This window comes from Cucurbita moschata, unplaced genomic scaffold (assembly GCF_002738365.1).
Source record: "Cucurbita moschata cultivar Rifu unplaced genomic scaffold, Cmos_1.0 Cmo_Scf00062, whole genome shotgun sequence".
Taxonomy (NCBI): Eukaryota; Viridiplantae; Streptophyta; class Magnoliopsida; order Cucurbitales; family Cucurbitaceae; genus Cucurbita; species Cucurbita moschata.
This window is the reverse complement of record NW_019268578.1, coordinates 664,066-688,855: the sequence shown is the minus strand read 5'-3', so window position 1 is coordinate 688,855 and position 24,790 is coordinate 664,066. Positions and strand designations below refer to the sequence as shown.

At 36.4% G+C, this 24,790-nt stretch overlaps 3 protein-coding genes across 8 annotated transcripts; 2 read left to right on the top strand and 1 right to left on the bottom strand.

Moving 5' to 3' along the window:
* Positions 1–1,047: 1,047 nt before the first annotated feature.
* LOC111437179 lies at positions 1,048–5,005 on the top strand. Its single transcript, XM_023075040.1, has 4 exons — positions 1,048–1,335; positions 2,713–3,658; positions 3,736–4,623; positions 4,699–5,005. The coding sequence occupies exons 2-4, from the start codon at positions 2,723–2,725 to the stop codon at positions 4,726–4,728; spliced, it is 1,854 nt and encodes a 617-aa protein (XP_022930808.1). The 5' UTR covers positions 1,048–1,335; positions 2,713–2,722; the 3' UTR covers positions 4,729–5,005.
* Positions 5,006–6,058: 1,053 nt separating this feature from the next.
* On the top strand, positions 6,059–11,303 carry LOC111437180 (trihelix transcription factor ASIL1-like). Of its 6 annotated transcripts, none has more exons than XM_023075042.1 (5): positions 6,059–7,094; positions 8,226–8,290; positions 9,405–9,470; positions 9,570–9,649; positions 10,944–11,303. In XM_023075042.1, the coding sequence occupies exons 1-4, from the start codon at positions 6,293–6,295 to the stop codon at positions 9,627–9,629; spliced, it is 993 nt and encodes a 330-aa protein (XP_022930810.1). In that variant the 5' UTR covers positions 6,059–6,292; the 3' UTR covers positions 9,630–9,649; positions 10,944–11,303. The 6 variants fall into 6 exon arrangements, 4 of the variants coding, with proteins under 4 accessions (XP_022930810.1, XP_022930811.1, XP_022930809.1 ...); XM_023075043.1 differs by lacking the exon at positions 10,944–11,303 and adding an exon at positions 9,750–9,865; XR_002709401.1 differs by lacking the exon at positions 10,944–11,303 and adding an exon at positions 9,790–10,071 and having other exon boundaries at positions 6,060–7,094; positions 9,570–9,698.
* A 1,119-nt stretch (positions 11,304–12,422) lies between these two features.
* On the bottom strand, positions 12,423–14,910 carry LOC111437182 (protein LIGHT-DEPENDENT SHORT HYPOCOTYLS 10-like). Its single transcript, XM_023075045.1, has 2 exons — positions 14,170–14,910; positions 12,423–12,709 (listed from the first exon to the last, which is right to left on the bottom strand). The coding sequence occupies exon 1, from the start codon at positions 14,715–14,717 to the stop codon at positions 14,178–14,180; it is 540 nt and encodes a 179-aa protein (XP_022930813.1). The 5' UTR covers positions 14,718–14,910; the 3' UTR covers positions 12,423–12,709; positions 14,170–14,177.
* Positions 14,911–24,790: the final 9,880 nt, after the last annotated feature.

The window sequence follows — 24,790 nt, the reverse complement described above, 5'->3', positions numbered from 1 at the left end:
TTTTTTTTTTTTTTTTCTGCAAAAAAAAAAAAAAAAAAAAAAAAAAAAATCGTTTTGGACCAAAAATAAACTTTTAAAAGTATTTAAAAATACTTTTTATTGAAAAATATTTATTCCTCCACACAAATTAATGTGGAATTTTTCTTATAAAATTAAGTGCAATAAAATAGTAATGGAGGGACGTTAATGAAACGTTTTTTTATCCAAAACGTCCGAATTTCTGATGCTTTTGAAAGTTTTGAGGCCTTTTTTAAATATAACTCATGATTTATAGTTATTTTATATAATTTAATTCTTATTTTTAACATCGGAGAAACAAAATTAAAACACGAAGAAACATATTAGTAACTATGAAGGAAAAACTCCCCTATTGACGGAATGATCGAGCACGACGTGCCAAACTAGATAGATCTTGCAGGCAAATAGTCGAGTGTGTGCATCGTGCAAGTATGACATGGAAGAGTGTGGGTTACACCATTAACTTTTGAAAATTCAAAGATATTTTTTAGACCAAAGTCGACCAATATTTATTTTATATTAATTTAACTTATAAATATTCAAAATTATATTTAAAATGATTGAGATATAATATTTGGAGAATATATTAATTATGGAATATATCTTAGATATTTATAGGTATTAGATGGTAGCTTGTATCATATTTAAAGAATATAAATATGAATGAGAACACAACTTCTTAATTCTATTTTTATTTTATTATTAACAGAAACCTCAGTTAATTTTAAAAGTATAATAATCTAAAAATTAGTTAAACACGAAGAAAAAAACAATTATTTTAGGAAAAAGAAAAAAACAAAGTCTTTTATAAATTTCAGAAATAAAAAGTTAAAATACAAACATTTTAAAACAAAAAATACCATTTAAATTCCAATTAATTATGTAATCAAATCTGATATTCATCCCAATCATATTTAATTTCGATTTGAACCCACGATAATTAAATTTTATTTAAAAAGGAGTAACCATATTCATCTTTACGAACAATTTGTCGTCTTCCATTAAATACAGGTAAACTCAACCTCTGCCATGGCCGTCCCCTGCAAGTTCCACACTGACCCACGCACTAATTCACCTTCTCTCTCTATCTGTCCCTTTCTCTTTATTATTTTCTCTTTGATTATTAAATTTTTTCATGCATGGTTGGGAACAGATTCTGGGATAAAAGTTCTCTCTCTCTCTCTCTCTCTCTCTGTCGCTTCATTTCTTTTGCGAATACAGCTCGTATTTGCTCGCTGTCTGCAAGCAGTAGATCGAACTCGTTTTTGAGTCGGTGCGAACATAAAAAAGGCTTCTCTACCTTCATCTGTGATTGCGGTTAGTTTGTTTTGCTACTGCATAGCTTCTTAAATTCAATTTGTTTATCTGAGTTTTATGTTTGATGTTACTGTTCTTCTGCAATCTGGACGAATTAGCTAATTCATGTTGTTTATCTGATTATTGCTTCGAAATCTCATATTCTTGATGAGTGTTGTTTTGATCGTTAAGTTATTGTGAGGGCTGATTGAAGGATGCGTTGAGAATGAATATAAGATGTTTGATGAAATGATTCTGTGAGTTCCAAGTTCATTCGAAGTGGATTTCTTGTGGGCTTCGAATTAGTGATGGAAAGTGCATCATGCGAACTCCAAATTTCCTGTTAAATTTCTTTTAGAATCCCCCAAAACCTCTGTTTCTATTTGTTTTCCTTTGATTGTTGAGCTTAAGCAAAATCTTAAGTTCTTGTTTTCCTTTGATTATTAGTCAGTAGATCAGATAAACATCTTGTAACCGTCCAAATTCACAGCTAGCAGATATTGTTCTCTTTGGGCCGGTACAAATGGTATCGGCCAGACACTGGGCAGTGTGCCAGCGAGGACAATATTTGCTTATAAAGCTGTGGGGGGTGGATTGTGAGATCCTATATCGATTGGAGAGGGGAACAGAGCATTCCTTAGGAGACTATGGAAACCTCTCTCTAACAGATGCGTTTTAAAACCGTAAGGCTGACGACGATACGTAACGGGCCAAAAGGGACAATATCTGCTAGCGGTAGGTTTGGGATGTTACAAATGGTATCAGAGCTAGACAGCAGACGGTGTGCAGCGAGGACGCTGGGCCCCCACCCAAGAGGGTGGATTGTGAGATCCCATATCGATTGGAGAGAGGAATGGAGCATTCCTTATAAGGTTGTGGAAATCTCTCCCTAGCAGACGCGTTTTAACAACTTTGATCTTGTAACAGCCCAAGTCCACCGCTAGTAGATATCGTCCTCTTTGGACCATTACTAATGGTATCAGAGCTAGACACCGGGTAGTGTGACGGCGAGGATATTGGGCCCCCACCAAAGGGGTGAATTGTGAGATCTCATATTGGTCGGTTGGAGAGGAGAACTGTCCTCTTTGAGCTGTTACAAATGGTCTCAGAACCAAACATCGAACGGTGTGCCAGCGAAGACGTTGGTTCCCCACCCAAGGGGGGTGGATTGCGAGATCTCATATCGGTTAAACATTCTTTATAAGGGTGTGGAAACCACTCCCTAGCAGATGCGTTTTAAAAACCTTGAGAGGAAACCCGGAAGGAAAGCTTAAAGAGGACAATATTTGCTAACGGTTGACTTGGGTCGTTACCGATCTTATCTGAGGTTGTTTTTTTAGCACCAACCGAGCTTTGTTACTCTGTGTAGTGTTTTAATAAAATCGAGGTCTTGCCCAGGAACTACCACATGGTTTCATTAAGGAACTTGATGGAAGAGAAACAACTGGATTTTGGTCAACCTCTTCTTTCTGTGAGGCGTTTTACATCTACAGGAACACCACCAGAAACTCATGAAAAAACCAGACCTGAACCCAAAATTCCTCCTCTTCCTGTATGTAAATCAGAATTGAAATCTGGTCCAGTGAGGAACCCTGGAACTGTTCCTTTTGTGTGGGAGCAAACTCCAGGTAAACCCAAGGATGAAGGCACTACAACGACTCAGATTTCGAAACGGCCTCCGCTTGTTCCGAAACTCCCACCCGGAAGAACCCGTAAAGTAAACCAAGAAGTTCCTACTCCTATAGATGATTCATTAGGTAAAAATGACAGAGAAACAGTTGAAGAGATGGCCAGTTGTAAGTCGAGAAATGATGACGACGACGAAGAAGACGACGACGACGACGACGAGGTTTACAGGGATGCAAATGATCGATTTTATCGATCGGAATCCTTCTTCTTGAATTGTAGTTTTAGTGGAGTAAGTGGATTGGATGGTTCAGAAATTCAACCTCCAGCGGCCTCCTCCATGGATCCACATGCTCGGAATTTCATGTTGGACCGATTTCTGCCTGCAGCGAAGGCAATGGCATCAGAAACACTTCCACATACCAACAGAAAACTAACCGTTCCCATCGAGCAGTCAAGTGAAATAAAGACGATAACGAATGGGAATAGGCAGAGTCGGCCGAACGTGCACGTGCAGAGAAAACATGTCAAAGAAATATTCATGGAAGAAAGTGAAGATGAAGATGATGATTATGACGAGTCGGGATATACTTCCGCTCGGGGATGTGGTTTTCTTCCTCGGTTTTGCTTAAAGGGCTCGTTCTTCCCTTTGAATCCAGTACCGGGAATGAGAATGCAAGCCACTTCTGTTCGTAGAATTCGTAATAGCTCAATCAAGGTATCATCTTCTTCTCTTATTTGCCTTGTGACCATGTCAAAGTTAAAACTGTTGAATCTGTATTATTTGAAATCCAGAGTTCCAAGGATGCTGTAAATGAGAAACGATCGAGTCACGGTCAAGGAATAACTCGAACTCGGCTGCAGCCAGAAGAAAAATCCAGCAAAAGTAATATGCAGGAGGGGAAGATATTTTCTTTATACAGTCATTTGCAGGGCGAGGGCGAATCCAACTACGCAGATGAACCGTCCCGAGCTGTTCATACAAATGTAAGTCTTTCTCGTGGTTTTACTGAAAAAGCTATCAATTCTGTGACGGATGGATATGACGAACCACACAGAAGAAGCCTAAACAGCTTTCAAGCATTACTGAGCGACGAATCGGGTTCGTCTAGTCCAGTCGAGAAAACTCTCTACATAGACTCTGTACATAAGATGAAATCTCCAGATTCAAGTTCAAATTCTTTGGACATGAAAGGGATAAGTGCAAAGCTTACAAGCTCAGAATTGGCTAACAACAAGAAGTTTGATTTGGACAACCAATATTCCTTCAAACCCAGTAAACAAAGTGATTCCAATAGTCGAGAATATAGCAACAAGCACGAGTTCGATAGCAAAAAGCTTATAGAGACCGACATTCATGAAAGTTTCGATGGCCCTGCTCGGGACTCCCCTGATTTGAGAACTTCAGAAGATGCTACTAATGGAAAGAAGGATTCGAAACATCGACATGGTTCTCACGGCGGTTACTCACAATCACGGTTGTCTTTCGCTCCACCTCCACCAAAATCTCCATCAGACTCTTGGCTAAAACGTACTTTGCCACCGTCAAAAAACGCTTCGTTTTTGCAATCTTCTCTTGCAATGCGTCTAAACCCCGTTTCGACAACCGTATCTCCCGATCCCATCGAGGAGTCTACCGTTAAAAGCTCCGATTCCAACCGTCTGCATCTGCAGTTCTCAAAGGTAATGGTGCAACACTGCCTAATGATGCTTTAACCATGTTGTAAATTATAATGCTCACAAGTCTCTTTGCATCAGGAACTGCTATCATCCATACCTGAAGTTTAGAACAATGGAAGAATTCCTTTCCAAATTTCACTTGGCTGTGAGTATGCTTTTACTTTTCACTGGGTTTGGTGGATTTCAATGTTCATTTTTATCTTCATGCTTGAGATCAGTGTAAAAAAATAACTGTAAAATGGGCATTTTCACTGTTGGGTAAAGTTGTTTTGTTCTCTTGCATGCTGTAAATGTTACTCATTACTGTAAAGAAACAATGATGATCCATAATTTACATGGAGAATAAAGGAAGTATAGTACGAATTGTTTTATGAAGAACTGTTATCTGTGGACCCGCTTGTTATTACTGTTCATATGATGCTGTCTCAAAGAACCTTGTTTCTCCATAATCATTCATTTAAAGCCATAGTTGGCTGCTGACTCATAAATGAATCGAACACCTCCCCTCGAACAAAGTAAGTCTCCCTTTAATCGAGGCTAGACTTCTTTTTCTTTTGGAGTCTTAGTCATTTTTTACTATGCCTTTGAGCAGACTCGACTCTTTTTCTTTTGAAGTCCTTTGTTCGATATTTGAGGATTTACCAATTTATTTGCACGACTTTAATACCATGTTATATGAACACGACTCTCTACAATGGTATAATATTGTTTACTTTGAGCATAAGCTCTTATGGTTTTGTTTTGAGTTTTCCCCAAAGGCCTCGTACTAATGGAGAGAGTATTATTTTATTATAAACCCATGATCATTCCCTAAATTAGTCAATAAGTTCTCATGACTTTGGTTTGGGCTTTCCCAAAATGCCTCGTACCAAGGGAGAGGGTATTATTTGATTATAAACCCATGATCATTCCCTAAATTAGCCGACGTGGGACTTTCATCATCCAACAAACGTGACATATCAATTGGCTTTTCAATGTGATGTATTTTCATTGATCTGTTCCGGTTGGATATAAGTAGAAAGTGTGGAACGTTACGTGTTTGAGGAGCTAAAACATACCACAAACGAGAAAGTCGTTATTAACTAAAACTACTACCCGAGAAATTGTACAACAATTTTCTTTCTACAGCCCCCGACCCTTTGTGAAAGTTACAATTTAGTCCATAAACTCTAGTTTTTAACAATTCAATTCCAAAACTTGTAAATTTATAACATTTTAGTCCCGAGAATCCGAATACTTTAAAATAGGTAATAAGTTAATTTTTAATAATAAAAATTTAATAAAATTATTTATTAATTTTGTAAATCACAAAATCGACTATAACCATATATAACTAAATATTAAATAATACTTTTGAGAATATCGATTAAATAAAAAATACAAATAAATTTTAATAGAATTCAAATATTCACCGTAGCGCGCACAAGGCCCAAAAACCAAACGAAGTACGCGGAAGATCGCGGCAATGGATCCAAATGCCGCTTAGTTCCGGAATTGCTTGGACACGTCCGCTTCCCATTCCACTCACTCCTCACCGCTTTCCTTTCTCCCCATTGCACTGCCTTCCTTTCCGCATCCAAAGCCTACAACGGCAACGGCAACACCCCCATTTCTGAACCGCTTCCATCTCCTTCCGAGGGACTCGCTGCCTCTGGACTCAACCTTACTCCCCATGGCTCTGTCGCAGCCGTCGCCGTCGGCTTCCACGTTTCCAGTTCGCGAAGACTGTTGGACTTTGGACGATACTTCCACTCTCGTCGAAGCCTGGGGCGAACGTCATCTCGACTTGAACCGCGGCAGTCTTAGGTATAAACACTGGCAAGAGGTCGCCGACGCTGTCAACTCCTGTCATAATCATGAGAGGAAGTCAATTCGTACGGCTATTCAGTGTAAAAACCGTATCGATACGCTTAAGAGGAAGTACAAGATCGAGAAGGCGAGAATTCAAGAATCCGGTGGAACGTACGTCAGCGCTTGGCCGTTCTTCTCTTGTCTCGACAGTCTTATAGGCAACAGCCGTAAGTCTTCGACGCCGGCCGCCGTTTCTTACTGTAAAGCCTTGACAGCGACGACTCCAGGGATGTCGCTGTTCCCGAAAATTCCGGTTGGTCCTCGATCCGGGACTAAGAAACGTCGTTTGAGTCACGTCTACGGGAGTTTCTGCAATTCGCACCTTAGCCAGGATTTAAACTCGAAACATGATGAAGGAAAGGACGATATGGATTCCGAGAATCATTTCTCGAGTCCGAGGTTCAAGGACCGAGACGTAGGGTACCGGAAACTGGCTGACGCAATAGGGACGATTGCCGATATATTTGAGAAAGTGGAGGTAGCAAAACAGAGACACATGGTAGAATTGGAGATGCAGCGGATGCAGTTCGTGAAGGATTTGGAGTATCAGAGAATGCAACTACTCATGGAGATGCACCTTCAGATGCAAAAAATCAAGTGCTCCAGGCGAGATTCAGGAGCTGGTGAGTCCTTAGCTTCTAACTCCATTGATCACTTTCTGCATCTCTTCGTGCTTTACTTGCTGTATTGAGGGAACTTCAGGTTTGATTATCCTCTTTGTTTGCTGTATCGCTTTACATTAGAAATTGATGCATATTAGGATCGTATTTCTGCTGGCGCATTACTTGTAGAACAAGAATTGGTGGATTAGATTATTCCTTAGGCTTTGTAGAGCATGCATTAGCAGAACAATGGTTGTTTAAATCTAAATCTTTAAGAGAATCGCCTCACGTATATGATTCAAAGAGTAGGCCTTATTGAGCTAATTCAATAACCTATTCAAGCTCCTAGACCTCCGTCTGCCGAGTCTTGTCCTCAATAGATGACTTCCGCTTTATCTTGGAGATTAATCGATCTATCTGAGTTATGATCGGAGACGGATTGGGATGAGCTGCATCCTATTAAGATTTATATGTTTTAGGTTATTGGGAGAAAAATCATGTCTAAATTTGACATAACTTGCTCGTAAATTTGGATTACTGGCTGTTTAATTTACGAGGGTAGGTTGTGTTTGTTCTTTTTGGAGCGGCATTGTAATAACCCAAGCCCACTGCTAATAGATATTGTCCTCTTTCGGGCTTTCCTTTTGGGTTTCCGTTCAAGGTTTTAAAATGCGTCTGCTAGGGAGAGGTTTCCACACCCTTATAAGGAATGCTTCGTTCCCCTCTCCTACCAATGTGGGATCTCGAACAGCCTAAATTGTCTTAAATTTTACAGTTATATCCTTTTGGTTCGAGTCTCAAGCTTCTATAAAGATTTATGTTCGAGATTAGAATAAGGATGGAAGTGGGATTAAAGAGAGTGATTCCATAGCCCAGGGATACTCCCTACATGCAGCAGTTCAATCTATTTCATGTTATCTGCTTATGACCTAGTAGTTGAAATGAATTTCGTGTCTATAACGCACCCACTTCCTCTCCTATCCCAATCCTTGCTCTAGTAATCACAAGGGGTATCCATGAAATCAATTATTTCCCGTTCCGTTTGGCTGTCGTGCGAACTTAGCTGCTGGGAATCCATGGCTACATAGAGGGGGGGAGGGAATTCTTAAAAATCAACTAAACTTAAACTCAACAAGATGATTTTTTTTCTAGGAATCAAGAGGATGGACTCCATTGGAAAATCTTCTTTGCATGGTTATCCACAAACTTTGAAGAAGGTACAATATCTTGTTCCGAAAAAAGGAGAGCCAAGGATTGTTCGAGATTAATATTCTCACAATGTTTTTTTTTTTTTTTTTTTTTTATCAATTTCCAATTCCTCGTTCGACATCTCAATAAATGGGACGAAGAACAATGGAATGTTTGCTTCGAAGATTCCTTTTCCAGAAGGGCAGCTGACTAGGTTGGGGGAACCATATGGTGCAGGCAAGCATCTTCATTAAAATATGGATTAGCCTCGAAAATTTATGAACTTATTTTCTTCGAGACCTATCTTATCTGATCGTAAAACATGAGCTACTAAATGAGAATCAGCTGTCGCATTTGATGAGCCAATATGATTTGATTACTGAGACATTGAAAATTGAACTCCCTTAATAGAATTGGAAGAACCAAGGCCATCAAATACTGATCTTATCATGCATTGAAGGGGACTTCAAGCCATGAATCCCAATCATCGAATCACTGTCAGTGAAAGTGAACCCTTCATCTTCCATTACCATTTCAGTACTAATTTGTAGATTTTATTTTCATTCAGTCTGATATCAGATGCATTGGTATATATATATATATATATATATATATATATATATATATGTATGTATGTATATATATACTTTTTTGTCATGGACAACTGGTTCTTCCTTGAGATTAAGTTGAAATTAACATGGAGCATGTGTTAAAAGCAAAAATGTGAAATACTTTAGGAGAAGATTAATTCTATTGCACCTCTCCCCGGAAGAAAATTAATTATACTCGTGTTTTATTTTATTTATTTACTTTGTTTTCTTTTTGCATATTATTGGTGAAAAGGCATGTGAGATAGTCAATGTGACGTTGGAGGGGAGAACAAAGCACTCATTATAAGAGTGTGGAAACCCCTCCCTAGTAAACATGTTTTAAAAATCTTGAGAGGAAACCCGAAAGGGAAAGCCCAAAGAGGACGATATCTACTAAGCTTGGGCTTGGGCTATTATAGTTAATTGCTTCTCCTAAGGGTGCATACATACGGAAATTGTTCATGTTGTGACAATTCAAATTTATTGCTTGCACGACTTACTTTATCACACAAAGGGGTTAACTAATTTTGTGTCCATCGTTCATTTTTAACAGATTGTTACTCGTAGTCGACAACGTAGCAAAGACGCAAAGACTTCTTTTATCCGAACGAGAGAAAAAGTAGTACATACATGGCAGTTTAGCTCTTTTTTTTTTTTTTAAAAAAAAGCACACATCCTCTCACCCTTGATGCTGGTTCCAAACTCTCATGATTTTCAGCTTGTTTTGGGCGAAGGATTTTGTGGAGCTGAGGTTTGGATTAACCAGCATTTCTTGTGAAGCTTCCAACATCTTAACTTGTGAGTAACAATCACTCTAATCACCTGTTATTATGTTCATCTGAATCAGGTAATGAAATTTATAGTTGTGTTTTTTTTTTAATAGCTTTTATTTCTGAAGGAGAAAGAATTACAGCCTCCTGTTACACGTGCAAATGCAGGGGTATTCTTGTAAATTCAGGAAATATTCTCACGTGAGAAAGTGGCTTGTGTTATGCCTTGCTTTTGACCTGTGCATGCATGCGAAAGTGAAACCATTATTGTTCTGTTGAAATATTTTGTTAGGAATATTGGCAGAAATCTTTCTTCCAGGTTCCCCAGTCGCCACTTTACACTTTAAAAACAAAGCCTGCCATTAAATAATACATCAACCCTTTCCTGGGATGACTTTTTTATTTTTATTTTTATCTATGTAATGCCCTAGATCCACTACTAATAGATATTGTCGTCTTTGAGCTTTCTATTTCGGGCTTCCCCTCAAGGCTTTAAAATGCGCTGCTAGGAGAAGGTTTCTATACCCTTATAAATGGTAGTTTGCTCAGCAAGCTTTCCCTTTCAGGCTTCCCCTCAAGGTTTGAGAAGATTTCTACACCCTTATAAATGGTGGTTTGCTCAACAAGCTTTCCCTTCCAGGCTTGAGAAGATTTCTACACCCTTATAAATGGTGGTTTGCTCAGCAAGCTTTCCCTTTCGGGCTTCCCCTCAAGGCTTTAAGACGCGTTTGCTAGAGGAAGGTTTCCACACTCTTATAAATGGTGGTTTGCTCAGCGTCCTCGCTGGCACTTTTTCCTTCCTCCAATCGATGTGGGACCGCCCCCAAATCCACCCCCCTTCGGGGCCCAGTGTCCTTACTGGCACACTGCCTTGTGTCTACCCTCCCTTGGGGAACAGCGAGAAGGCTGACACATCGTCCAGTGTCTGGCTCTGATACCATTTGTAACGCCTCAGATCCACTACCAGCACTAGCAGATATTGTCCTCATTGGATTTTCCTTTTCGGGCTTCCCCTCAAGGCTTTAAGGCTTTAAAACGCGTCTGCTAGGGGAAGGTTTTCACACCCGTATAAACCACAAACCACCATTATTTTAAAACCTTCCCCTCAAGGTTTTAGCCTTGGTTTTTCTACTATTATTTATTTTATGTTTATTTGTTTTGTTATTTTTTTAATATAAAAAACATACTAATTTTTGGAAGCTAATTGAGCTAAATATTCAATTATTTTCTTCAAAAAATATGTATAATTTTTAAAGATGAATTTGATGACAACTGAAATAAGTAGAACAATCTTTTGAACTCATTGTTGGATTGATTTACAGAGTGGGCAAAGGAAACTACTTTTTACTTTCCTATAATGGGTAATGGTGTCGACAAAGGATACAGAGCTTGCAGAACAACAGACAGAGGAAATAGAGAGTAGAAAAATGAAGGAAAATAAATATTTGGCTCATCCAAAAGTTATAGACTGGAATCAGGTCTCGATCGGTTGGATGTATAAGAGAAATTACTTAACTCGTTAGTTCGAGTACTGCACGGGTTGATGTGCACAGCGCCTAGTATCCCTTGTTTACGGCTAGGACTATCGGGGTATCTAATCATATTCGCTCTCCTAGCTTTTGTCTCTCAGTGTCAGTGTCGGTTTAGTAAAATGCTTTTACCGTCGGTTTATCGTTTCGATCTACGCGTTTCACTGCTCCCGTACTCCAGTGTGGTAGTTTTCACCTCCGTTGGGACTTTGCTTGGTCTTTCGTATATTAGACACAGACTCTAACCATTTTTCAGGTTAGGATCGACTCTTTCTTAGTAGTGACCAACTAGCTTACAGAATTAAAAGCATTTCAAATCTGCACCGAGCAATTATTAGAAGAGGCCTACAGATTTTCGTATTCAATATTTAAATTCTAAGTTCAACGAGTCAGAAGAGGCATATTTTGAAGACGAGTTGGAAAATTGAATAAACGATAGTGGGGTTTGAATATAATTAATTAGGAGTCGTTTTCAAAGAAAAGCCTAAAATGCTTATAGGCTTCATAAGTCCAATTTGTTGGTTTCCGTAGGACTCTCTTTTCCACACAGCTTTATTGAAGAAGAGACAGCAGCATTGTTTCTCTCTCATTTTCCTCTTTAATTATCTTATCACCTCATTTTTTTTTTTAATTAAGCTTATTTAGAAAAATATTTGTTATAATTTTGAGTTGATTAATTAATTAAGTTTATTTACGAACAATTTCTTTGTTTGTAATCTAAATTACGAAAGGGCGAGCTTAAGTGGATTAGACATTGAAAGAGTATCTTGACGTGATTGGAATTTAAGGGTATTAATGTCTATTCGAAATTAACATAACGCTAAATTTCAAAAATAAAAAATATATATATATAGAAGGTCAACTTGCATAACCGTCCCACCAATGTAGGATCTAATAGGCTCCAGCCCACCGCTAACAAATATTGTGCTTTTTGAGCTTTTCCTTTTAAGCTTTCTTGTAAGGTTTTAAAACGAGTCTACTAATGGTAAGTTTTCATATATTATAATGAATATTTCGTTTCTCTCTTCAACCAATACGAAATCTCACAACTTGAGTCAACCATCATCGATTCAAATCTCTATTTGCAATGAATACGGATTAAAATATTATCGTTAATCAACAAATTTGTAAACCGTTTAAATGGTTTGAGCATATATGATCGATCAAGAAGTTAGATGTTTAAATTCTCGGACCCTAAATAAATACCCATAACACATAGAAGCGTGCAACGAGGAAGAGAAAGCACATAATAAATTGATAAACGTAAACCAGTACAAAAGAGGGATGCAGCACAGCACAGCACACATATTACAAAGCTCAGCAAATTACGTACATTTAGATCAGTTTTGTGATACCAAAGGCAATTTTAAAAGCTGAAAATTCAAAAGGCAAAAGGAAATGAAAACTCTCTGATATCATAAAGTACTAATGGCTTTAATGAAATTTGATACAGATTCAATCCTCTTCACAATATATATATCATATATATATATATATAAACTTCTCCGAACAAGAATTATTCATTTCTTCTCTCAATCTCGTGTCCCTTCCTCTACTTCCTGCAAATATACCATACGAGCATAATTCAGTTGTAATCAACATGTACAAAAAGGTTCGAATCCATGTAGTAGAGGTTAGACAAACACGACTTTCCATAATGGTATGATATTGTTCACTTTGAACATAAGCTCTCGTGGCTTTGTTTTAGGCTTCCCCAAAACGCCACATATCAATGGAGAGGGTATTCTTTGATTATAAACCCATGATCATTCCCTAAATTAGCTGACGTAGGACTTTCATCATCCAACAGTAGATAGGTTATGTACTTCTATTTACAAATGAAAAATGTTGGCCTTTTTGGTTGAAGGATACACGCTAATTATCACTGAGCTATACACACTTTTACGGTGCCGACTATTTAAGCTAAAATCTCGGGTTATGCATGAGGCTAAATCCTATTCGCGATAAATATGCTTACCCACCATCCACATTTTGAGACATGACAATAATCCAGTAGGATCCATGAGTCAGCTCGAGTATCACTCGACTAGGTAAGACATAATATCTTCGACTAAAAGGTTAGTGTTTGATCTTCTACCTTCACGTAACGCTGAGAGCTAACATTTTCACGACAAAGGAGCAAACCCTAGTTATTTTTCTTATATGAATTTGTATAAAGTATGAAGAAAATTAATTTAAGCAAAGTTTTGGGGAAAAAAAGAGAGGGAATATAAAAAGATTTTCAAGTCCAAACATTTGGATGATGGAATATAAATCAGTGTCCCACAAAATCTAATATTGGACAAGAAGCAAATCTAGATATAGTACGAAGCTAAAACTATATAATAAAATTTAAATTAAAAAAATAAAATTGTTCTTTGATGGGTTTTTTAAAAACAATAAATAAAAAAAGAAGCAATAAGTGGGTCATTAATTAAGAAATTAAAGTAATAAATACCATGGTGTCTCATATAATGCAAATAGAGGTTTTGATATGATCATATGACTTTATATTATAAGTGATTATAAGAAAATAAAACATGAAAACACATTATAATTTGGGACATAATCTTTGTCATGAGACATGAAATTTACCTTAATCATGTTCTTTCAACACTTTGTGAAAAAAACATCACTTCAAAGTCTTTGAAAACACTAATCCCGAAATAATCTCGAAAGGAGTCAACATTTTGCTGTTAGAATTATCACTAATCGTTTAGCTCTAAGTGACACAGAGTTGTCTATATTTGACCTGATTCACACGAGAATCGTTTATAACACATTTTGTTGTTAGAATTATCACTAATCGTTTAGCTCTAAGTGACACAGAGTAGTCTATATTTGACCTGATTCACACGAGAATCGTGTACAACACGTAGTTGTTTCAGGGGCAATTCTAAGGGAAAGGAGATCCGGTTAAGTAGGTCGAGCATAACCCAGATGATTAAAACGATATACAGAAACCCTAATCGTGAGACGTCTTAATTTGAACGAGAAATGATGGGGAGAAATAAGTTACCATAATGATCAAGGGACAAAGTGCATCATAGAGGTTGAATCTTCAGCTCCTTTGGATTGATTAGTGGTGGTAGTCTTCTTCTTCTTCTTCTTGTAAGGAATTCCTCTTGCTTTAGCTTGACACTCTCTCACATCCCTAAGATAAACCCTAATTGCACCGCTAGCAAAGGGGTTAGTCTCCGGGGAGCCACCACTTTCTTCATAAGCAGCTCTCAAGCGCCCAATAAGGGCATCCAAACTGCCCCAAGCTTGTCTTAAAGGACAAGTACAAGGGGCAGGTGGCTCGGGCTGGCCGTAAAACATGCAACCTTGAACATGAACTTTTGTCTTGCCGAACTGATCGAGATACCTTAAAAACTCCAAAACATGGTTACAACTACAATGGGAAAGAGGAACTGGGGGCCTTTGATTCTTCAAGTATTGGCAGAATGTGTTCCAATCTCTTCGTTTTTGGGACTCGTATCGGCTTGGTATTGATCCACCAGGCTGAGGGGAAGAGGTTGATGAAGATCCTTCAGAGAAATCTTTGGTTGCTCCTTCGAAAGACATGGTTTGTTGGTGGATGATGAAGTGAAATGGATGAAAAGATGAAGATTATTTTGCTAAATAAGGAAAATTTTGTTGGGAGAATTGAAATTTGGTGGTGAAATCAATAGGGAGAAGAGTGTGGGAGTGAGTGGAAGAAGATGCAAATCAAATCATGGAGGGTATTGAATAGAATAGACATGTTATGGGCCACCCTCTCTCTCTCTCTCTCTCTCTCTCTCTCTCTCTCTCTCTCTCTCTCTCTCTCTCTCTCTCTCTCTCTCTCTCTCTCTCTCTCTCTCTCTCTCTCTCTCTCTCTCTCTCTCTCTCTCTCTCTCTCTCTCTCTCTCTCTCTCTCTCTCTCTCTCTCTCTCTCTCTCTCTCTCTCTCTCTCTCTCTCTCTTGTTTGAAGGATCCAGAGAAAGAAAGAAGTCGAGCCTCGACTAAAGAAAGACTATTCGAGGGCTACATAGAGTTTAGAAGAGACTTTATCTACATAGAGTTTAGAAGAGACTTTATAATGTACTTTGTTGGGTCGAGAGGGAAGCTCTCCCTCTCTCTTATTGTATTGAATAGACATCCTATGGGCTACCTTTTCTCTCTCTCTCATTATTCATTTACTTGATATTTTCATGGGAGAAGGGTTGGGTTATTTGATGAGTAAAGTAAAAAGATTATGAATTCCACCCCTAAAGGACAAGAAATTGCTTCAATTTTGCATTAATTCAAATGGGTTTTTTTCAAAATTTGATTTTGATTTAGATTTTGAGAGATTCTTGGTTGGCATGATTTGGGAGGCAGAAAAAAAAAACCCTCAAATTGATGGAAGAGTATATATTAATGGCCAACCAATCTCATCAGGACCCGCCATCAAAGATACTTTCTTTCATCAAACGCCTAACTCATGCCTACCATTTTCTTCTCACCAAACTTTATTCTTTTATCTTTCCTTTGCTCTATTTAGAGAAGGAATTAGGTCATGTCTCTTTAAACCTAATGGACCGGGTTTTGTCAACTGTGTTTGTCTCGCTCTTCTTTGATACTGTTTATGTTTCTAGCTAGCACCCTTGTTAGGATCACGACTCTCCACAATGGCATGATGTTTCTAGCTAGCACCCTTGTTAGGAATCACGACTCTCCACAATGGGCTAGCACTCTTGTTAGGAATCACGACTCTCCACAATGGCATGATGTTTCTAGTTAGCACCCTTGTTAGGAATCACGACTCTCCACAATGACATGATGTTTCTAGTTAGCACCCTTGTTAGGAATCACGACTCTCCACAATGGCATGATGTTTCTAGATAGCACCCTTGTTAGGAATCACGACTCTCCACAATGGCATGATGTTTCTAGCTAGCACCCTTGTTAGGAATCACGACTCTCCACAATGGCATGATGTTTCTAGGTAGCACCCTTGTTAGGAATCACGACTCTCCACAATGGCATGATGTTTCTAGCTAGCACCCTTGTTAGGAATCACGACTCTCCACAATGGCATGATGTTTCTAGCTAGCACCCTTGTTAGGAATCACGACTCTCCACAATGACATGATGTTTCTAGTTAGCACCCTTGTTAGGAATCACGACTCTCCACAATGGCATGATGTTTCTAGCTAGCACCCTTGTTAGGAATCACGACTCTCCACAATGGCATGATGTTTCTAGCTAGCACCCTTGTTAGGAATCACGACTCTCCACAATGGCATGATGTTTCTAGCTAGCACCCTTGTTAGGAATCACGACTCTCCACAATGGCATGATGTTTCTAGCTAGCACCCTTGTTAGGAATCACGACTCTCCACAATGGCATGATGTTTCTAGCTAGCACCCTTGTTAGGAATCACGACTCTCCACAATGGCATGATGTTTCTAGCTAGCACCCTTGTTAGGAATCACGACTCTCCACAATGGCATGATGTTTCTAGCTAGCACCCTTGTTAGGAATCACGACTCTCCACAATGGCATGATGTTTCTAGCTAGCACCCTTGTTAGGAATCACGACTCTCCACAATGGCATGATGTTTCTAGCTAGCACCCTTGTTAGGAATCACGACTCTCCACAATGGCATGATGTTTCTAGCTAGCACCCTTGTTAGGAATCACGACTCTCCACAATGGCATGATGTTTCTAGCTAGCACCCTTGTTAGGAATCACGACTCTCCACAATGGCATGATGTTTCTAGCTAGCACCCTTGTTAGGAATCACGACTCTCCACAATGGCATGATGTTTCTAGCTAGCACCCTTGTTAGGAATCACGACTCTCCACAATGGCATGATGTTTCTAGCTAGCACCCTTGTTAGGAATCACGACTCTCCACAATGGCATGATGTTTCTAGCTAGCACCCTTGTTAGGAATCACGACTCTCCACAATGGCATGATGTTTCTAGTTAGCACCCTTGTTAGGAATCACGACTCTCCACAATGACATGATGTTTCTAGCTAGCACCCTTGTTAGGAATCACGACTCTCCACAATGGCATGATGTTTCTAGCTAGCACCCTTGTTAGGAATCACGACTCTCCACAATGGCATGATGTTTCTAGCTAGCACCCTTGTTAGGAATCACGACTCTCCACAATGGCATGATGTTTCTAGCTAGCACCCTTGTTAGGAATCACAACTCTCCACAATAGTATGATACTATCTATTTTAAGCATAACCTTTCATGGCTTTGCTTTGGGCTTTCTAATCAAGATGTATTTCTTTACTTATAAACATATGATCATTCTCTAAATTAGCCAACAATCCTCATGAGAGCTTATGCTCGAAATAGACAATATCGTACCATTGTGGAGATCCGTGATTCCTAGCACATGGAATGGAACGTACATTCGCTACCTTAACAATAGTGTTGGAAGATTCACGAAAACCACTATCGTACACGAAACTTAAGCTGATAGATTAGACGTGATTTTATACGATAAGAAATGGAGGGTAGAAGTGGAATAATAATAATGGAGAAAGAAAGGTCCACAGCAATTATGCGAGGAAGATGAAACAAATATGGAGATTGTCGTGTTGTGGATTTTGGGCCAAATCATGAACCATTTCTCTCTCTTCCTTTGTTTCTCCTTCATGTCTTTGTTACGTCCACATTTTGGCTTCAAAAAAAGCATAAAAAATAGCTCGGGAAAGTTCGAAGCTCGGAGCTCAAGGAATTGAGTATGTGCCAATAATCGTCTCGTCCGTAAAGGAAGGTAGAGGAACGAATGGACTCTTTTTGGTTTCAAAAATAGCTCGGGAAAATTTGAATTTTGAAGCTCAAGGAATTGAGTATGTGCCAATAATCGTCTCGTCCGTAAAGGAAGATAGAGGAACGACTTGACTCTGTCACTGTTTCTGCACCCCTATCTCCACTAAACGGTCATTTAGAGGTCATGGTTGATGATCTAACTGTCGCTGAGATGGGTTCAAGTAGGACTGAGACACGCTCTATGCTCACTTTAGTGTTAATCATATTATCGAGTGAAAAAGACTGAAAATGATATGATATTGTTCACTTTAGGTTATTAGTCATTTAGGTTACATTTCCTATAATCTCCGTGACTACGTCACTGAGATTGACACTCACCATACCTTTATTTAAAGCACGAGAACTCTATTGATAAATTTAAGTTTAGGGCTGACCTACGATATCAATTACTGGAGATAACGGACCCTCCAAATATATCTATAATAGTGTAATATTGTTCACTTTCTTCTTATAACTCTACTTTCATTTTCACCTACAAAACCTCGGAGACATACCCTTAACCATCCTCTTTTCTAACTAATAATGACGATTTTAGTCACGTCCCTAATAGTAACAGTCGTTGACAGACATTATGTGAGATCTCACATCAGATGGACAGAAAAACGAAGCATTCATTATAAGGGTGTGAAAACCTCTCCCTAGTATATGTGTTTTAAAATCGTGAGGCTGACGACGATATGTAACGGGTCAAAATGGATAATATCTACTAACAGTAGGCTTGGACTGTTACAAATGGTATCAGAGCTAAACATCGAGCAGTATGCCAGCGAGGACGTTGAGTCCCCAAGAGGGTGGATTGTGAGATCCCACATCGTTTGAAGAGGGGAACGAAGCATTCCTTATAAGTGTGTGAAAACGTTTCTCTAGTAGACTCGTTTTAAAACTGTGAAGCTGAAGACGATACGTAATAGGTCAAAGCGGACAATATCTGAAAGCAGAGAGCTTGGACCGTTCCACATTACGCCTCAATTTTTTTTTTTACGATAGGTTAAGCTCGAAATTAGACCGTATGTTTGATTTATGAAAGTGTAGTACAAAATTTGTAGTTAAGCCTAAAGGATTGGAGACTATGAGTGGTGGAGTGTGACAAACAACAAAACAAAGGAGTGGTGGTTCATATGAAAGAATATAGAATTTTATGGATTTTCTTTGTTTGATTTATCATCCTTCATAGCCCCTTATAAAACTTATTCAATGTCCTTTATATTATATGCATGTTAAGTCAATGTCCCATTATTCACAAAACACCAATTTGTACAACATTTTTCTCTCAAGTAATCATATTCCATTTTTCTTTTTCTTTTTCTTTGAACAAATTACGAAAACGTCCTTTCATCTCGATCGTTAATTTAATTTAGATTGATTCATCAGGTTTAGTGAAATGACGAGAGGATACAAATTTGATATGTCGATCGATTATTGTGAGATCTCACATCGGTTGGAGAAGGGAACAAAGCATTTCTTATATGGGTGTGGAAATCTCTTCCTAATAGACGCATTTTGAAATCTGAGACGGGTAACGATTCGTAACGAGCCAAAATGGACAATATTTGCTTGCGGTGGACTTGTTACAAATGGTATCAAAGCCAGACACCGGGCGGTGCACCAGTGAGGATGTTGGTCTCACGTTAGTTGGAAAGGAGAACAAAACATTTCTTATATGGGTGTCAAACCTCTCCCTAATAGACGCGTTTTAAAAGTATAAAACTAACAATACATGACGACAAAAACCCAAATATTTCCAATTCCACGCGGTTATTTTTTACTATTTTTTTAAAAAGAAAAGAAGAATTTTCCTAAGCCGCCACAATGAATAACGTTCTAATCAATTATCATGCTTTAAATAATAATAATAATAATAATATTAATTGCAAAAGAAGGAAAATTCTTGACCAAAATATTCAATTATTTTTTTCTTAGAATAAATATCTCATTTTTATAAATATATGAATAGATATTCTACGAAATATTATAAAGTAAAAATATTTAAATTAATATTATGTCTATATAAGTGATGTTTTAATATTTAAATAAATATTTTACTAACATTTTTGTGAACAATATTCAAAATTTCCTATTTATTTAAAAATTATAAGGCGAACTTAGGGGAAATTGAAATAATTACAAAAATTATTAAAATTTAGAAAAAGCAAAAATAATTCGGAATATAGTAATTATTCTAAATTGATACTATAAAGTTATAGTTCATTAATATTTATAATCATTTAAGTTAACCAATATTTATAATTATTTTTAAAAATTATATATTTTGTTTTTTTTACAAAATCCTATCTTTTTTTTCTCTAAAATAAGAAAATATTACTTTCTTTTTATTATATTAAAAAAAATTAAAAATAAAATGTGAATGTAGTTGAGTGAATAAAAAATTAATTAATATTTTAAATATAAATAGTCTAATCTCTCGCCTTATAATTCTAAACTCATATGTTTTGTGATGTCCTATATTGACTGGGGAGGAGAACAAAACACCATTTATAAGGGTGTGGAAACCTTTTTTAAAGTCTAGAGAAGAAACCCGAAAAGGAAAGCCCAAAAAAGACAATATTTGCTAGCAGTAGATCTGGGTCGTTACAAATGGTATCAGAGCCAAACACCGGACGATGTATCAGCCTTCTCGTTGTTCTCCAAGGGGGATAGACACGAGGCGTTGTGTCAGTTAGGACGATGGGCCCTGAAGGAGGTGGATTGTGATGTCTCACATTGATTGGGGAGGAGAACAAGAGCCAGACACTGGACAATGTGTCAGCCTTCTCGCTGTTCTCCGAAGGGGATAGACACGAGGCGGTGTGCCAGTAAGGACGCTAGGCCTCGAAGGGGGGGGTGGATTGTGATGTCTCACATTGATTGGGGAGGAGAACAAGACACCCGTTATAAGGGTGTCGAAACCTGCCTTGAGGGACAATATCTGCTAGAGGTGGTGGTCTCACATCGATTTGAGAAAGGAACGAGTGCCAGCGAGGACGTTGGCCTCGAAGGGGGTGGATTGTGATAATTGAGGGAAAGCCCAAAGAAGACAAAGAGGATAAGGGCCCAAAGAAGACAAAGAGGACAAGGACAATATGGCTACTAGCTGTGATCTGGGTCGGTTACATATTCAATAATTTATCGAATGGAATATGTGACAAATAAAAAATATACACAATCGTTCAATTTTATCTGCATGGATTAAAACATATTAAATCATAAAATAAAAATATCTCGACATTCAAGAAAATATATATATATATATATATATATATATGAAGACGTAAATGCTATATATATATATATATATATATATATATATATATATATCAAATACGTGTGCGCCCGAGAATATCTATATATATATTATATATATATATATATTATAATGTTTGTGGTTAATGTTGCAAATCCCTCAAAGAAGGGTGCCTCCAGATTCTTCCTTAATTTACGCCATGGTATTTTGATTCACATTTTCAAGAGAAAATGGAATATATATATATATATGAAGGGCTTGAGGACAGAATTAGATTCTTTTCAAAAAAAAAAAAAAAGAAAAGAAAAGGCATCCATCTCTTCAAATAATTCATAGCCTCTTTCCAATTATATCACAAGAGAAGTTAATGGAAATATATATATATATATATACATGTAAATTATTCGAGACATGTTTGTTGTTTAGGTGACACCAAAACGTGCAATATGTTACAATTATATATTGGGCATTCCTATCAGGTTATATTCTCTCGAAGATCGACGTAGTCTTTATATTGAAAGTTTAGAAGTAGGGTTCGTAGGTTTAGCATTTGGTCGTCTTCGGCAAGGGATTAATGGTTGACATCTTGAAGGGTAACGTGTTGAATATGCATACCAATCTAAGAAGAGATATAATAAAACAATATTTTATTAGAGATGCTCGTTTACTCTGTCATAACCTACTACCCGGGGTAGTGGATTCTCGATTACACAAAAAAAGGAGAGGGAGTGGAGAGGATTTGAATGAGGTAGTGAATTCCCGAGAAATGGAGGAGGGAATGAAAAGGATTACTTTTTCTTATTGGCTAAACGAGGATGTGGACGAGGATTGTATTCATGGTTCTATCATGATTTCTATACTTCAGTGAGATCCCACATTTGTTGGAGAGGTAAACAAAACATTTTTAACATGGGTGTAGAAACCTCTCCATAATAGACGCGTTTTAAAATCGTGATGTTGATAATGATATGTAATGGGTTAAAACAAACAACATCTGTTGGTAGTGGACTTGTGCTGTTACAAATGGTATCATACCCAGACCCCGAATAATTTGTTCGGTGGCCTCTAAAAGAGGTAGATTATGAGATCTCACATCGATTAGAAAGAAGAATAAAACATTACTGGATGATTTTTTTTAACCGTAAACCTAATTGCGAAACATAACATACTAACGATCAGTTTGAGTTATTACGCGTTAAAAGGCGTAGGACGTAGTAGTTGGTGAAGGACACCCAACCCCCCACAAATCTCTGGGCTTCCCTTTTTCATTGATCTTCTCTCAAGTCTCAACTAAAACCATTAAATCAGTCCTCCATTTTTGTCGTTCTTCGCTTTCAGGTTTTTTTTTTTTTCTTTTAAATTTCTAATTATGGTTTGAATCTTCAACCTTGTATTTGTTTATTAATTTAATTGAGTTTCTTTAAAATTAATTAATTAATTAATTAATTATATATTTTATATGATAAATTATATATACATATGTTTATTTTAATTTTATATTTACTTTTTCTATTATTAATTCTCTAAAAACACTTCAACTTTCAATATATTTTTTAAAATATATTTTAAAATTATTAACATTATACTTTTATTTTAAAAAAAGTGAATAAATAACCCGAACAACTGAAATACAACTCAAATGTTTTACTGATGGTTGGGTTAGAAATTTTAAATCGTAATACAGAAAGCTCGTGAATGAATATCATTTTGAAAAAAAAGATAATATCTCTTTTTAGAGATTTTCTTTGTTAATTCTTTTTTTATTAAGGAAATTGGCGAATATTGACAAATTTTTAAGTGAAAGGCGGTAATAAAGTGGTAAAGTTTTTCCATTATGATATTCCCGAAGCTTAAAAGTTATTTTTATTTTTATTTTTTTTTTTAATATTATGAATCAAATGAGAATTGAAATGTAATTATTAAAATAGTTGAGAGTAAAATAAAATTTAAGTTAATAACTTTTAGGTAACCATATATGGCGAGGTAAAAATGTGTACCCAGTAAATAATATTTACCCTGGAGAAAATAAAGGCATCAATTTAATAATCCAAATCCAAATTTTGTCGTTAAATATTTAGACAATTTCAGGGCCATGGCCATTTCAATCATGTCACATGTTCGGAACTTTGGATCCGACAGCACTCTGCTGGATAAAAATATAATAATAAAATAATAATTCTATCTGGACAATGACGGTAAAATCTTTTTTTTAACAAAAGCTAATTCTAAAAGTTACTTTTATGTTTGGGGTAAATTTTCCATATATTCGTACATACACTCCTTGTCAGAACCAGATTCTTTTGACGGTTCGGGTTGTAGAAGAGTCGACATGTCGTTAGTAAAGTAAACAAGACGTTGGGCATGAAACGGCCCAAAACAACGGCCTGTTTTAATCATTGGGCTTCATAATTATTTTGTTGTAGGCCCAAAATATTTCGTATTAGGGCCCATTGGGCTGATAATAATAAATGGAGAATCTTAAAAATAAATAAATAAATATATATATATATATAGAACATTGTCCACGAATTCAATATGCCTCTTCAGATGATTAAAAGCTAATTCTACTCGAAAAAAAATTAAAAATAAAATATTTTTTAAAAAGAAAATAAATTAATAAATAAAGTGACCCTTGAAATGATGGAAAGCCATTGGCTACCTTTGGATTTACACTTATCTTTAATCACCACATAAAATTATTTTCGACAAAAAAAATAAAAAATAAATAAATAAAATGTGTGATAAGGAAAGAACAAAGATACTATTTAATTTTCAAGCTATTTGTTCATTTTTTAGAATTAAAAAATAATATACAAACTCCATAAATATTTTGTGTATTCGAATATATATTATTTTATTTACGTTTGAATTTTTTATATAATATGATTAAGAAATAATTATTGAATTAAGAACCTATGGTCTTATGCTATGTATTGGTTCTTTAATGGGTTTGATTTGGAACTCGAGCGATAGTCAACATAAGGTCAATTATTAAGTAAACGGTTGCTTATATAATTATATTATAAATTTGTGTAATTTAGGTAAATTAAATATGAACTTATTTCTCTATATTTTTTGGATTATTCACATAATTAAACAAATAATTTTTATTGCTAAAATAAGAATAATAATAAAAGAAAAATTCACAATTTAAAAAAAAATTAGTCTATTTTCCGTACTCAATGAAAGCAACCCAATTCAGTACGCCTCTTCAGATGATTAAAAAGCTAATTCTACGTAAAATAAAAAATAAAATATTTTTTTTAAAAAATAATAAATAAAGTGCCCCTTGAAATGATGGAAAGCCATTGCTCCCTTTTGGATTTACTCTCATCTTTAATAACCACATAAAATGCCACATAAATAGCATTTTCTACAAAAAAAAAAAAATAATAATAATAATAATAAATAAATAAATAAAAAAAATAATAATAAATAAATAAAATAAAAATAAATACATTGTTTATTTTTTATTAATTGATAATAATTACTCGTAATATTAAATTTTTTTGTGGGAATAATATTGCTCGAGTAATTTAGTTATGGTCAAATTATATTTTACACATTATGTGGACGAATAATATTAAAAAGTTC

What these genes read in the sequence shown, in the direction of transcription:
- LOC111437179 (XM_023075040.1), top strand. Translation starts at nt 2,723, where the DNA reads ATGGTTTCATTAAGGAACTTGATGGAAGAGAAACAACTGGATTTTGGT. An exon ending in TTCGTAATAGCTCAATCAAG is followed by an intron (nt 3,659 to 3,735) that starts GTATCATCTTCT and finishes TTTGAAATCCAG; the next exon opens with AGTTCCAAGGATGCTGTAAA. An exon ending in TGCATCTGCAGTTCTCAAAG is followed by an intron (nt 4,624 to 4,698) that starts GTAATGGTGCAA and finishes TCTTTGCATCAG; the next exon opens with GAACTGCTATCATCCATACC.
- LOC111437180 (XM_023075042.1), top strand. Translation starts at nt 6,293, where the DNA reads ATGGCTCTGTCGCAGCCGTCGCCGTCGGCTTCCACGTTTCCAGTTCGC. An exon ending in CAGGCGAGATTCAGGAGCTG is followed by an intron (nt 7,095 to 8,225) that starts GTGAGTCCTTAG and finishes TTTTTTTTCTAG; the next exon opens with GAATCAAGAGGATGGACTCC. An exon ending in TTATCCGAACGAGAGAAAAA is followed by an intron (nt 9,471 to 9,569) that starts GTAGTACATACA and finishes CATGATTTTCAG; the next exon opens with CTTGTTTTGGGCGAAGGATT.
- LOC111437182 (XM_023075045.1), bottom strand. Translation starts at nt 14,717, where the DNA reads ATGTCTTTCGAAGGAGCAACCAAAGATTTCTCTGAAGGATCTTCATCA.